This window comes from Aspergillus oryzae, chromosome 5, assembly GCF_000184455.2.
Source record: "Aspergillus oryzae RIB40 DNA, chromosome 5".
Classification (NCBI taxonomy): domain Eukaryota; kingdom Fungi; phylum Ascomycota; class Eurotiomycetes; order Eurotiales; family Aspergillaceae; genus Aspergillus; species Aspergillus oryzae.
Genome location: NC_036439.1, coordinates 2,867,335 through 2,881,308, shown reverse-complemented (window position 1 = coordinate 2,881,308; position 13,974 = coordinate 2,867,335). Strand labels below are relative to the sequence as shown.

General features: G+C 50.8%; 4 protein-coding genes and 1 non-coding gene across 5 annotated transcripts; 2 read left to right on the top strand and 3 right to left on the bottom strand.

Annotated features, from left to right (window-relative positions):
- Positions 1-245: 245 nt before the first annotated feature.
- AO090120000084 (putative aminotransferase) lies at positions 246-1,777 on the top strand (the record flags this gene model as incomplete). The annotated part of the gene is made up of 7 exons (XM_001823795.3): positions 246-321; positions 393-426; positions 476-605; positions 654-974; positions 1,026-1,103; positions 1,158-1,665; positions 1,722-1,777. 7 exons carry the CDS (start codon positions 246-248, stop codon positions 1,775-1,777), a joined length of 1,203 nt encoding a protein of 400 aa, XP_001823847.1.
- Positions 1,778-1,864: 87 nt separating this feature from the next.
- Positions 1,865-1,938, top strand: AO090120t00001. The gene has a single exon. It is a non-coding gene; the product is annotated as a tRNA-Val (tRNA).
- A 1,854-nt stretch (positions 1,939-3,792) lies between these two features.
- Positions 3,793-6,879, bottom strand: AO090120000083 (putative serine/threonine protein kinase; the record flags this gene model as incomplete). Its single annotated transcript, XM_001823794.3, has 3 exons — positions 3,793-5,781; positions 5,830-5,927; positions 5,976-6,879. 3 exons carry the CDS (start codon positions 6,877-6,879, stop codon positions 3,793-3,795), a joined length of 2,991 nt encoding a protein of 996 aa, XP_001823846.1.
- Positions 6,880-8,426: 1,547 nt separating this feature from the next.
- AO090120000082 (uncharacterized protein) lies at positions 8,427-8,882 on the bottom strand (the record flags this gene model as incomplete). Its single annotated transcript, XM_001823793.3, has 1 exon — positions 8,427-8,882. The coding sequence occupies one exon, from the start codon at positions 8,880-8,882 to the stop codon at positions 8,427-8,429; it is 456 nt and encodes a 151-aa protein (XP_001823845.3).
- A 2,733-nt stretch (positions 8,883-11,615) lies between these two features.
- Positions 11,616-13,775, bottom strand: AO090120000081 (uncharacterized protein; the record flags this gene model as incomplete). Its single annotated transcript, XM_001823792.1, has 1 exon — positions 11,616-13,775. One exon carries the CDS (start codon positions 13,773-13,775, stop codon positions 11,616-11,618), a length of 2,160 nt encoding a protein of 719 aa, XP_001823844.1.
- Between the last annotated feature and the right edge of the window lie 199 nt (positions 13,776-13,974).

The window sequence follows — 13,974 nt, the reverse complement described above, 5'->3', positions numbered from 1 at the left end:
AGTTCGCATATGGTTAACACGACCAACTTGTGGAAACCATGAATATAGTATAGATTTCTCTATTCGACCATGTGGCTTACCTGGGAATGTGGGGGATGTGGTGCCTTAGGGCGCGCTGTGGACCGCTTAGTACTTACCCCTCTCACGCCTTATCGTCACAGCAAACGCAATCTGCTATCATACTTAAGGTCCGATACATCAACCTCAGCTGAGTTCATCGTAACATATTCACCATAGCCTTCAGAATGACTCTCGATATCGCACAGGTCCGGTCTCGCTTTCCTGCACTGAAGCAGGAGCAGGTCTTCCTGGATAATGCAGGTGTGTCAAGTTTTAATCGCAGTCTTTGTGACTTCTATCCAGTATCTAGCGCTTTGCTAATCAGCTGAAAGGGGGTAGTCAAGTACTGGACACCGTGATTGAGTCGTATGTCTACTCTGATTAAGATCGGATTGTGGCTTACATGGCTTTCTAGCATTGCATCTTACCTCACAAACACCAATGTCCAATTGGGGGCAACATACAAGACCTCCAAGCTGTCCACTGCTGGATTTGCGAATGGCTACGAAGCAGCGGCGAAGTTCATCAATGCAAAGCCCGAGGAGGTAAGTAGTCCTACTCAAGGAATGTAAATCCCGCTAACAGTCCTATAGACCTGTCTTGGTGTATCAACTACACAACTACTGCACAATCTCTCCACGGCATTGAAGTTCCAGCCAGGGGATGAGCTCATTCTTTCGAAATTGAACCACGAGGCCAATTCCGCCGCCTGGGTCAGAATCGCAGAACGACTAGGTTTAGAGGTGAAATGGTGGTCCGCTTCCAACCCTCAGAATCCTGTCTGCGATCCGAATGACTTGAAGCAGTTAATCTCGGAGAAGACGAGACTAGTAGCTTGCCCGCATGCATCGAATATACTTGGATCTATCGTGGATGTTAAGGAGATTGCGAAGATCGTGCATCAATACCCTCGGGTAAGAACCTGCTAACCTAAAACTGATGTAATGCTTACTTTTGACCTTGAGGCCCTTCTCTGCGTGGACGGCGTTGCACTTGCGCCCCATCGACAAGTCGATGTCAAGGATCTTGATGTCGACTTTTACGTGAGTATGCCTTGCATATCTAGCAAGGTTCCAGAAGCTAATTATCCCAAACAGGCCTTCTCATGGTACAAGGTCTATGGACCTCACATCGCGCAGCTGTATGCCTCATCACGCATTCATGATCAGATCGACACCCTAGGACATTTCTTCAAGGGCACGGACACCCTCGACTTGAAGCTCAACTTGGCATCCGCCAATTATGAGCATGTTCAGAGCATTCCACGAGTAGTCGAATACTTCGAGCCTGATGTATCTGCATCATGGGAAAAGATTGCCGTCCAAGAGGAAAGACTGCAGCAGATCATCTTGGATTTCCTCAATGGTAATGATCGGGTCACTGTCTACGGAGAGCGCTCTGCGGATAAGAACCTCCGTGTCCCTGTGATTAGTTTCACGGTGCGGGGTACGAAAAGCCAGAAGTTGGTAGAAGAGGTTGAAAAGCGATCTGCGTATGGGTTCCGAAGTGGCCATATGTACAGTCATAGATTGATCAAGGATATCATTGGCTTGGAGGACGTTGAGGATGGAGTTGTGCGGATCAGTATGTTGCATTATAATACAGGTAAGTGCTTCTCTTCGCGTATTTCATCGGGGTTCAAGACTAATAGGCCACTACAGAGGAAGAGATGACCGGTTTGGTCAAGGTTTTGGAGGAGGTTATTGCGACATTGTAGAGTATCGTATACTACCTAACCAGCAGCACGTCTGCTAGTTTGCTCTTGGCTAATATAGCTAAATTACAAATACACAAAACATCAATTGGCCGGATGGTGTAGTTGGTTATCACGTATCGTTAACACCGATAAGGTCCTGGGATCGAGCCCCAGTCTGGTCATTGCTTTTTGCTTTTCTTTTGGTCTCTTATCTTCTTATCATTGTATACCATCGCATTTATTTTTCTTGCTGTTATCATGGATTACAATCTAAAGCCAGGCAGAAAAAGCTAATCAGCATCTATACCAGACTTGCAGCTCCTGCTATACCATCCGACATAATTGTATACAGATAAGTCTCTCTATACTTAAGCACACACATCCTGTCGGGATGACGTTAGTAGATACTGATGTATATATATAATGAACCCTACCACTATAACCTCTAGTCAACCATCCCAACAAACAAGAACCAGCTATCAATACACACCACCCACAAGGTACATATCCTACATTTTATCTTAATACCCTAAACCCAGCACCAATGGCCCAAACCCTACAAAGATACCCAAGCCCGATTCCAATACTCCACTACATAAAGAAGCTTACGCTATATGAGCGAACAGGGATGCTTTTACTTACTATAGGGTGGAGGTATAAAGAGGTGAGATTTGCACGATATGATCGCTATATGGAACTGATATTCAAGAATAACACCTGTGGGGGGGGGGGGGGGGGGGGGGTGTGGTGAGAAGGAATAAGTCTTTGGAGTAGATTATTTGACTTGTTGTGAATATTTGAGATATTGTATTGTATATACTTGTTACTATAAGTAGATAGATATAGACAGAGTCTATGATAGCAATTCTGCAAAGCCTCATTCATAAATAGTACAGGAACAACCACCATCATATACCTAGTGCACACCACCTTCAACTCCAATTGCCATCCAGTAGCATAAAAATAGTAAAATAAGAAGGAAAAAAAAAAAAAAAAAAGAAAAGGAATCCAATTACCCCCAAAACACCACCCAACCCAATAAAACACCATTTATACACATAAACAACCCCCCATAAAATAAAACCCATTCATTGATCCAGCATCACCTCCCCCCAACATCATTATCATTATCACTCTTCTCCCCCCCAACCCCAAGCGACTCCATAACCCTCTCAACCTCCCCCCTACACCCCGGAATCGCACTCCTCACCTCCCTCGCCAAAACATCCCGAAACTCCGCAAACGCCTCCCTTTTCCCCTTCAAATCTTGATTCCCCCGCTGCACAAGCTCCACGAACTCCCTGGTATAGATATCCGGATTCCTAGCCGCGTCCACGTAGTCGATGATCTCGGGGGGGAGTTGGATGGAAGCGAGATTCGGGTCTTTGGGGTTTCCGATGGAGATCTCGGGATTTGTGGCTTGGGTTGGGTCGGTTGGGTCCGGGGTGTTTGTGGTGTTTTTTTGGAGGGTGGAGAGGGTTTGGGTTAGGGATTTTCTGGGTTTTTATATCTTGTGTTAGTTGGGGATTTCTTGGGGAATTTGTTGGTGGCGGGTTTGTGAGGTGATGGGTACATTTTCCGGACGAGTTCTTGTTGGGTTTCCGGGCCTAAGTAGCCGTGTACTGCGGATTGGATTTCGAAGAGATGTTGGATTGCTTCTTTTAGGTCGGCTTTTTTGTTTCCTCTGTTAGTTGAATGTTTTGGAGGGTCGGGATGGGGAGGCTTACCGTCGACTTGGCTGAGGGTTATGGGAGCCATTTTGTTGTCTGGTGTGAAGTTGATTGATTGTAACTTGGAGGATGAGAGTTGGATGAATCTAGACTGTTTGAGCCGCAGTGGGGACTCTGGGGTGGACTAACCTGTTTGGGTAGTTGGTTATGATCTCACTAACTTAATAGATTATACTATGTCTTATATACTTGTAATGCTGCAATGCAATGCTTTGTCTAATATTGACAATATATACGTATAGAACAAGATTAGTCCAGTGTCTATAGAACCATACACCCCCATTACCCCACTTAAATCAATAATAATTACACCTCCTTTGTCCGGAGAGGGATATTGGGTATCTCGATCTCCGTCTCCATCTCTAGTCCTGACAGGCTGGGGAACCGTCGGCTGAAGTTGGCCTCCCAATCCTCGCTCGGCGTAGTAGGTGTGGCCTGGCTGCGCTCGTTGATCACCTCCGACCCCCTCACGCGCAGGCTCTTGGGCTTAGGAGGGGCCGCTGGCCGAGACGGCCCCGTGCGCTGCGATTGCGCATAGCCACTATTTGCCGTCTCTTGGCTGGGCAGACCTGGCGTCTCCCACCGGTCCTTCACAGGCGACGATTGTCCCTGCGATCCGTACAGGTGCCCCGCCGCGCGTGAGTTGATCCGCGGCTCCGGAAGAGGTTCGTTCTGCTTTGCCGGCAAAGCAGGGTTCGTCTCCTCCGTGAACCGGCCATAGCCCGTGGCCGTCTTCGGGGGAGGAGCCGACTTGTTACTTTCCTCTAAGAATGACTGCACCCGGTTCTGGATCGACGACCGTGTATCGGGCCCGGGTCGGAAACCCCCCTCTCCTCGTTCCGCCACCTGTCGGCGATACTCGGCAGCAGCGTTGGCGACGCGTTTCTCCTCCTGGGAGAGACGTCGGCGCTCCAGCTCCCGACGCATCTCCGGAGAGATGTCGTCCTCCTCGGCATCACTCATTTCGGCAGGCACCTCTACTAATTCCGACGAAGTGATCATGACCTGCTTCGGCTCTTCGGCGGCGGGAGACTGAGCTTTGGATTCTTGGTTGCTCTGTTCGAACCGCCGGAATGCATCGCCAAACCGACCAGCAAACAATGTTTTGGTCCCCGACAGCGATAACGTAGAAAGACTCGACCGCTTGGTGTGTTTGGAGCTGCCACTGTACCGCTTCTCTTTCTTTCGGTTGCTCTCCTCCTCCCTCGCCCGGAGATAGTCAATGTCGGACGAGATATTGGCCCGGTCCGCCTCGGTCCGCGCATGTTGTAGCGGCGCGCCCATGTCGTACGAGGGCCTGGGGATGTCGAGCGAGGAACGCGCGCTCTCGGAGCCTCGGCCAAAGTCATACTTGGAAGCTGCCTGAACGGACAATGGGCGAGTTTTGCTGTTGGCCGATTTGGATCGACTCGTGAGCTCTTCCAACTCCAAGTTCGATGGTCGCATACCTTCCAAGGAAGGCCTCGACGAAGAGGTCGACAGCTCGGAGATGCGGTCCGCCGACGTTCTTGGGTCCGCCGAGGGCTTTTTAGGAGACGGAGGGTTGAGGGGCCGGGAAACTTTCTTGTCGCCGTCCGCGGGCCACGGTTGGCTGGAGGGCCGGCGTTGATGGTCTGACGAAGGGAATCGATAGATGGGGCGGCTAGGGGGCTTCAGCTCCGGCACTGACGGCGTCTGGGGTGGCGACGTCATCGTGCCTGTGGAGACCATGGTCGGCTTCTGCGGCACCGGTTGGTACAGGGGCACCTGCGGCTGCTGGGGTTCCTCGCGGTAGTTGAAAGACTCGGAGGGTCGACTCTTGACGTGCGACGTGTGGGGTTGCTTCTGGACTGGTGGTTGGGGAGCCTGCTCCGGAGAAGGACGTTTAGCGAAGGCCTCATCGGCCAAGGCGTTTGTAAGCCTTTGCGCAAGATCGCCATCCTCTTGTTTCGTCTCGGCGAACGCGGGCTCAAAGTCGAACTTGCCACCCTTCTCGTGCAGGATATCAAACTGATCCAACGAGGGGAACCGATTCGAGAACTCGTCCGTAGAGTCCCGGGACTTCTGGCCGCCATCTAAGACGGCGAAAGGGTCTGTGGAGCCACCACGGAACGGGGAGGGGCTTGGCTTTGCGGAAGTGTGCTGAGAACTGGTCGGTTTGGTTGGCCGCCCGCGCCGCATGGGAGCAATCTCTGGGATGATTTGGGTCTCCTGGACTGGTGGAGAGAACACCGCGCCGACTTGCGCTGTCTCGGTCGGGGACGGCGGAAGTTCCTGATACCGGCGGGCTTCCGACGTAGAGCGATTCGCGTAGATCTACACAAGTAAGAAACCGAGCACGAATCCAGCCATTGGGTAACTCACATCTCGGATGGGAACTTCTTTTCCTTGCATGTGGCAGACTTCCTGCACTACCTCATAGATATTTGGGCGCTTTTGTGGGTGCTCCTTCAACATCCATGCTAAGTCGAAGTTAGTACCCCTCACGACCCACATTCAACTGAACTTACCGATGAGCATCCTGAGGCGATCTGAGAAAACAGGGTACGAAGGGAATTTGTAGGTCGCATTCAGGATGGCCATTTGGCCCACTTCTTCAAACGGAGTTGTATAGTAGCATAGCTTGTATAGAAGTACACCGAGCGCCCAGATATCGCTCTTCTCGTCGATCGGTTGCTTGCGATAGACATCGATCATCTCCGGACTCCGGTACTGCAGTGTCGTGTGCCTCTGCACATCGTCCTCGATCAGGCGGCCCTCCGCAGCCGAAGTCGCCGCTGGACGAGGGGGTGCCGCAGAGCCGAAATCGCACAGTTTATAGATACTCGAGGTCCCGTGTCGAGATATGAGAACATTCTCCACCTTCAAATCGCGGTGCAGTAAAGGGGGTTTCAAATAGTGCATGCAAGCCACGCCCTCGGCCACGTCCGAGAAGATCTGGATAATCTCCGGTTCTGTCAACCGATGCTGCAAGCGCGTGTTCATGAAGTCGATCAAGCCGCCGCCCGAACAGAACTCCATAAGCAGGAACACTTCGTAGCCCCCACCCCGGAGCTGAGACGCATGGGAGTCGATATACTTCACAATGTGCCGGTGTCCCTTTAATTTCTTCATTGTCTCGACCTCGGTCCGCATGTTCGCGAGCGCCGCTTTGTCCGGCACGGCGACCCGCTTCAGCACCGCCCTATCTGAACCCTCGACGGGTTGCGGCAGACGCACGACGTAGACATGGGCAAATCCACCTTCGGAGAGGTACTTCTCGATGACCACGCGGTGATTGCCGACCTGGACTTTGGTTCCTGGTAAGAAGGTGCCTGCCGGGGCGTTCACCGCGGCCAACGGATTGTACGACGGGATCGGCCTATGAGAGGCCGCATGGCTCTGATAGGATTGGGGGTTCGAATGATAGGACATGGTGACTGGGGAAGCCCTCGAGGGGCGAGATTAAATTGCCGGTCGTAGGATAACTATCGTCGCAGCATAGAGGAAACGGTCAGAGACGAGGAAAGGCCCGGAGCCGGAAGTCAGGAAGGGCGACTTATACAGAGGACAGTTGGCGGCGGGGAGGGAGATAGGAGGAGGCGGTGATTTGGGGGCAAAGTGGTACCTGACTGGACTCCGGTGTAGTGGAGGACAGAGGTGAGTTGGCGGGAAAGGAGGAGGAATAGGAGACAGGTGGATGGAGAATAAAAGCTCTTCTAGACTGGAACCAACACAGCGTGTAACTGGGACTGAGGGAGGGAGAAAGAAGAGCTCCGACTGACCAGCAGTTGACTTCGTAGTTTGAGAACTGGGCTTTGGTTGGTTGGCTTTCAGTCACGGGCATTTCCCCGATCGCTGAGTCAGCCGTGAGCATCTCCAGGTTTTCTTTGTTTCCCCATGTTATGTACAGTAATATGTCTTCCTCTTCTATCTTCTTGTAGAAACTTTGGTCGCATATCCATTGCTCTTGTCCTGATTACAACTCCTCAGTACAGATTTTCCAGGATCATCGTGACTATTCTCCCCGATCATCAGGAACAATGCATGACCTCGGGTCACGAGAACCCTGGGAATGCCGACGCTTCGGCCATGGAAACCGTGTCGGCATAATAATCATCCAGCGAACGGCGTGAGTACGCTAGAGAAGATCCTTGATGATCGCTGAAGTATGTATGTACCATGCTGCCTGTGGGTACGCATGTAATTTAACTCAATCTCTCCCATAAGCGCATCCAATATAGGGCCATAAGCAAGTCTGGGCAAAACCACTTTAGACTGCAGTGCACAATTCAATCGCCACCCGAGGTCCAAAGCAAGGCATTTCGTCAAATACCTCCAACAGTGGTCATATACTTTCTGGTCATCCGACCATTCATTCCAAAAGTCACATCTTCACTCGGAACGGCCATCCCGAGGCCAAAACCTGGCAGTAATCATGGCAGACCAACAATGACGTGCCTGCCCAGATCTGCGCCGGCAAATAATCTCCGGCGCAATCAATGCCCCAGCTACCGACGGCCCTGTGAGAGGTCCGACACTGGTCAGCGTCAATACTAGCACCTATCTTGCTGATGTCCTCGCTCAATGACGGCACGGTACTGATGGACAATATCGCTATTGCTCTCCACTGGCAAACACTCGAGGTGGAAGCCGAGTGCGCAAAAGCAGATTGATCATGGTAACCATAAAGAGGACAATAGATCACATGCGGCGGACAGTCCACGGAAACCCTAAAAGCACAGCGTCAATATAGCATGCCTATATTAGGAAGCAAGGAACCAACCTATCTTTGGGGTCAAATGCCAAATCATTGCAGGGAATATCATTCCACCCGTGCCTGTACCCGTAGCTGCACCGTCACAGCGAATACTCGCTTCTTAGCGAAATAGTATTTCTGACTTAAGGCACCGCAAATGAAAGGCTGGTACTAAGTGACTCAGGTATAGTATAATCCTGTGTTATTAAGACTGCTTTTTATTTCATATCCCTAGATTTTTCCCGTCCTTAAAGAACAGCATAATCCTATCTATGTTTGTATTCGAAGCTTGTTTAGCCCTGTGCTCATTTACCATCCTGCGGTCTTCCTTCGATGGCACGATCTTTACTGAATTGCCGTGTTCAACCGCGAACTCCCACCGCTCCACCCGGGCAATCTTCAACGCCAATGCTGCCTCCTCAATTCTCTGAGCATCACCAGCTGCTTCAACTTTCTTCAGGCGATGGCGGGCACGGACGGCCCTCTGCTGGAGTTTGGCCTTCTCGCTTTGAAACACGTCACCAGCCCGTTGTGCCTTGCGCATTGCATTTCGGCGGATATTCTTTGCCGACACAATACGGGGTGGTTTGGGCTCGCTCTCGGCTTTCTTTTTTGCTCTATACCCTCTTGTCTGGGCAGCTCTGCGAGCTCTGAAAGCAGTCCTTTCTACCTCCGTCATTGCTGCCTTCCGAGCCTGGATCTTCTCAGCATTCTCTATTCTATGATTTTGAGAATGAGTCTTGCCCTTCCCCTTGGTCCAGGTTCCCGGCGTGCTGCATTATTTCTCCCCTGAGCCTGCCGGTGCAGTCTAGGGTTATTTCCCGCAGGTCACTGGCAAGCTCTAACAGACGGGATATTCGCCAGTGGTTTCCCCAGCCATCTCAGAGCATAGAAGTACTACATAATCTCCTCATCTGAATCAAGCGTGAAACCAGCAGATCCACAGCTCTCCCGGATGCGTACTGTTATCAAGACATTCAAATCTTGCAGCAGTAGTCTTGTCATCATCCCGAAGAGGTGCTAATGTGGCCCAGTAGTCATGAACCTGGATACCATTAACCCTCACCACCCCAGACACCGTTTCTAAATCTTCGAAGAGGACCTAATTGGGATATTCAGGTGACTCATAGGGTCTAGATTCCAGAAGAGAGTTCGAGTCCATCGGTAGATCCGAAGTAGAACGAACAGACAGTCGGGCATGAAGACACTCAAGGCCATCGGTATAATATGTCCTCGTGGATGCACAGGACTCGGTATCTGTATCTTCCTGCTCCAAACAATGCCGTAAACGTCAACTAGCAATGCTTATCAAGCACTGGCTCACAGCCTGTGGAATCCCATCACGCATTATGCTAGTGATATCGTGGATATAGATGACTGTGTGTTGATACTTCGTGTAACAGACAGCAGTAAGTGCTTGACGTTAGACAGTGCATTTTTGTCGATGAGGAACTCGACAAGGTCAAAGACCACTCACAGCGTTTGATCTGAAGTAATCCCTGTGATTAACCATGGTCTGACCATCGGAGACATGAGACCACGCCCTTTTCGAATTTAGCACCCGGAGCTTTGACTCTGATCTATCCAGGGAGAATGTTTGCGAGCCCAATACTAAGATGAATAGACTCCACGCTGGAATTGTCTATCATCTTCCCAGAGTAGGTGAATTTCGAAGGCCCCGAAGATGTACGCATACATCGCCTCGGCGAAAAGACACAAATGCCTTATCCTCGCCTCTTTCTTGGTGGAGAGGAAGAGGCAGCCCATCCCCACTTTGAAAAGCGTGCTGAATCTCAGCTTGCGCTTGACCCTTCCAAAGACTAGCTTGTAGTCATTTGGCCTCATACGCCAACGCCGTTCACTTTGATGTGCCGTCAAAACATGTCCGCCATTTTTTGCAGTTGATGAAACCCCAGGCGTGAATGCCAGAAATCCATGGCGAGTAAGACGTTCCGATGACTTGTGGTGTATGTCCGCTTCGAATTAAAGCCACGGTGGTTCGTAAACGGTAGTTGTATCGTGATATATATGATGTCAACTTTGGCCCTGGCTTGTTCTCATGCTGTCGGCGGCACCACCAGTATAATACCACACAATGGCACTCCCAATGTAGACGAAGTGGCTGAATGCCGTGGGGTTCTCGAGATTCTCGAAAATGAGCTTCAAGTAGACTCCAAGCTCATTGATTGTCTTCCACGGGATATCCAGCAAGTCTTCAAAGGTTGGGGGCTCCTCTTTGTTCATCAGGTCCTTGACTGCTGGCATGATCCGTTTCGTGATGGATATATATATCTTCCTCGACAATATAGTCGTTCGTTCCAGGATTTGAGGGTTTCCTGTCACGCCTCACGGTATTGTGGCCCTTCATCCTGCGGATCATCTTCCGAATTCTCTTCTTCAAATGAGGTCATGATGAGGAGAGTTTGAATTCAATATAAGTAATGTTGGGGAATATGGTAGTCAAGGCGCGACCTTGATGTCATGGGCATTTTGGTCGAGTAGGATTAAGATGTATTTATAGTGAAGTGAGTAAAGAAAGATGGAAAGAGAGGAAGGATTAGGGGAAGATGTTGGCTCTTTATATAGGGTGCAAAGGTATTAATGAATGAAAGAGTTCGATTTCAGCTGGGCTCAATTCAATACAATACTTTCATACTCCACTGGATAGACAAACACATGACAATGAATAGTACTGGCTATTATCATTCATCGATGCCTAGCCCTACCATACATAACAAACAGTTGGAGGTTGCAGTCTTTGTGGGAATGATAATACCTCCAGCATGTATACTACGTTTTACACTGGACTTCAATGTTTTCCCATCGTCTTCTAGTCAAGTACCATTAGAGATATTGACCATTCCACTGGTAGATAAACGCGGCCTTGTATGGATATTCCCATGGCATTTGGAGCCAATCGTTTCAATATCAAATGCCGAATGCAGCCGAGTGGGGGTCTGCTTCTCCCTATAGCATATCATCGTTATAAGTTCATGCAACGATGTAATTAGTGGTCAACCAGTTTCAAAAAAAAAGTAGGGCATTTTGGACACGTGATAAGAGTTGTCAGCATCTTGGTTGATAATCAACTTTTGATCTGGTTTTTGTAGTTTGAAGCATCATGCTAAATGTTGTGTAGATAAGGCAAGTACAATTAGGAAAAGTCGTGAAAAGTAGCTTGTTAATATGAACGTTTGTGCTGCATTATGTACAACTAGAAAAACGTGAATCACAATAAATCGTCAACATCATAAGCAATCAACAACAGGGGGAATCTCTGTACAAACAAAGGTCTAGCCATAATGACACTATGCAAGGCTGGATCTTGAAACAACATCTCGCTATGAGCGGTGAGGTAAAGAGTTATACCATGTAGCAACCTAAGTTGGATCGTTGGAAGCATATAAGCTAATCAGATGTATCCAAGGTTCCCGAGTATCGAGCGGCCTTCATTGACCGACATGTTCGTCACTCCCAGAGATCGTACTAGCGCCCCCTTGCGCAGTCGCTGAAGCCCGATGCCCACCTTCCAACCTTCTGTCTCTTCCAAGACAAAAAGATATTTGCGACCCTCCTGGTCACGAATGCTGGCTCGCAACACATGGAGTCCCTGGATCTCGGACTGAGACCCTGGCGACGCAAGGCGACATGTATTCTTGCATACCTTGAGTAGATTGATCAGGTATGCATCGGACTCCGCCGATGAAGGTCCTTCGTCCCGTCGACCAAAGAACGAACTCTGCTTGGGAGGGTTATGCTTCTGGGAGGCATATTGTGGGCACCACACCTCGACCAACTTCATAGTCCACGCCTTGACGTCCCATTCTCGCTGACCCACTCCCCGAATATCGTCATCAATGAACAGTCCTTCGGTAGTGATGCGCAGAACTAGTCCGTCCGTCACCATTCCCTGTCCAGAGACCAGCTGAGCCGCTGGGCTTTTAATAAATGCATTGTTAAATTGAAAGACACCCTTGATAACAATCTTATCAGGGTCTTTAGTTTCATACCGTCCTCTGTTTGACGGTGCAGGTGATGTTCGAGCTGTGGATTGTGAAGGGGCGTAGGATGATTCGGAGTATGCTGACGAGCTTGACGTGCCCCCATATGGCCGTCGGGGTCTGTCGTACGGTCGAAAGGAATATGCATCGTCTTGATCGGCAGACATTGTAGTTCGTGCTCCAGATGGAGCAGGCTTCTTTGGTGATGGACTTCGGGGAGGGACCGATGCGCTCCCAGATTTCTCCTTGGCGGCCTTCGCCGCGGCGTCTTTTGCTGCTGCTGCCTCCTTGGCCGCTGCCTCTTGAGCGTCTTTGGCCTTCTTCTCGGCATACTTTTTTGCAGCGGCCTCCTTGAGGGCTGCAAATTTGGCATCAGCCTCCTTCTTTGCGGCTGCTTTTGCGGCTGCTTCTTTCTCTGCAGCTTCTTTTTCGGCCTTGGCTTTTGCTTCAGCGGCCTCCCTTTCAGCCTTTGCTCGGGCCTCCGCAGCATCGCGTTCGGCCTTTGCCCGAGCTTCAGCCGCTTCCTTCTCGGCGCGCTCTCGTGCCTCCTTTGCCGCTGCTTCTCTGGCAGCGGCCATCTCTTTCTCGAACTGCTCTCTCCGCTCACGCATTTCCTTCTCCATCGCCTCGCGCTCCTGCTGTCTTTGTTTTTCTTGCCGCTCAGCCTCTCTCTTTCTCTTGAACTCTTCCATTTTCCGTCGAAGCTCTTCCTTCCGTCTCGCCTCTTCGCGTGCCTTTTCTTCCCGTTCTCTTTCTGCACGCGCCTTCTCCTCCCGAGCTCTCTCCTCCCGAGCCCTTTCCTCCCGGGCCCTTTCCTCCCGCACTTTTTGCTCTCGGGCCCTTTCCTCTCGGGCCCTCTCCTCGCGAGCTCTTTCTTCCCGAGCTCTCTCTTCGCGCGCTTTCTCTTCGCGGGCCTTTTCTTCCGCTCGGGCCTTCTCTTCGGCCTTAGCCGAGTCGGATTTATTTGGTCCTGGGCCAGCGTTAGGAGGAGGCGTCTGAGGCGGAGGGCCGGCACCATACTGATTTCCAGAGTACTGGCTCCCTGGCGGAGGTCCATAATTTCCACCATAGTTCCCTTGCTGTCCACCAGCATTACCTGACCCTCTCGCATATTCTCCTCCAGCACCGGCCTGGCCAGTATTGGCTCCGGCACCTCCCGAGGCAGCACCACCCCCAGGCCCCTTTCTTCCAAACCCCGAGCCCCCAAACCCAGCTTGATATACACCAAAGCCCCATCCCGCAATCCCAACCCCAATACCTAAGAGGCCAATACCCATCCCTCCGGCGCCACCGCCACCCGCAGCAGCAGCTATATACCACGTCTTGAAAATAGGCGATATAAAAGACCACACAAGGACAACGAACAAGGTGCAGACCGAGCCAGCGACGAAACTATTCCGCTGACATTGCAGCGAAGGCAGATAGAGGAATCCCGATCCGGACGAGTGCGGCGGTATAATGAAGATATCGTAGTTCCCTTCTGGCAGGTCCGATGCCTTCCGGTATTCTTGGCCGCCGGTGGTGTTCGGTTTCTCACCGTGAGGGGGAGGAGGAGGGGGTGGACCGTCCATTGCGAGATGATTCGGTCAATTTGAAAACGGACTGGTCGTCTGGGGTTGTCGTCTGCGGGCTATCGGGGAATTTTCCCCTGCTGATTTTGTAATGAGCTATAGTAGATGTAATGATAGTGTCTGGCGCGTGGACTGCGATATATAGAGCATGTTTTCAAGGTGACATGAAATCGGCGCTGAGGTACCGGCTCTCAGCGCT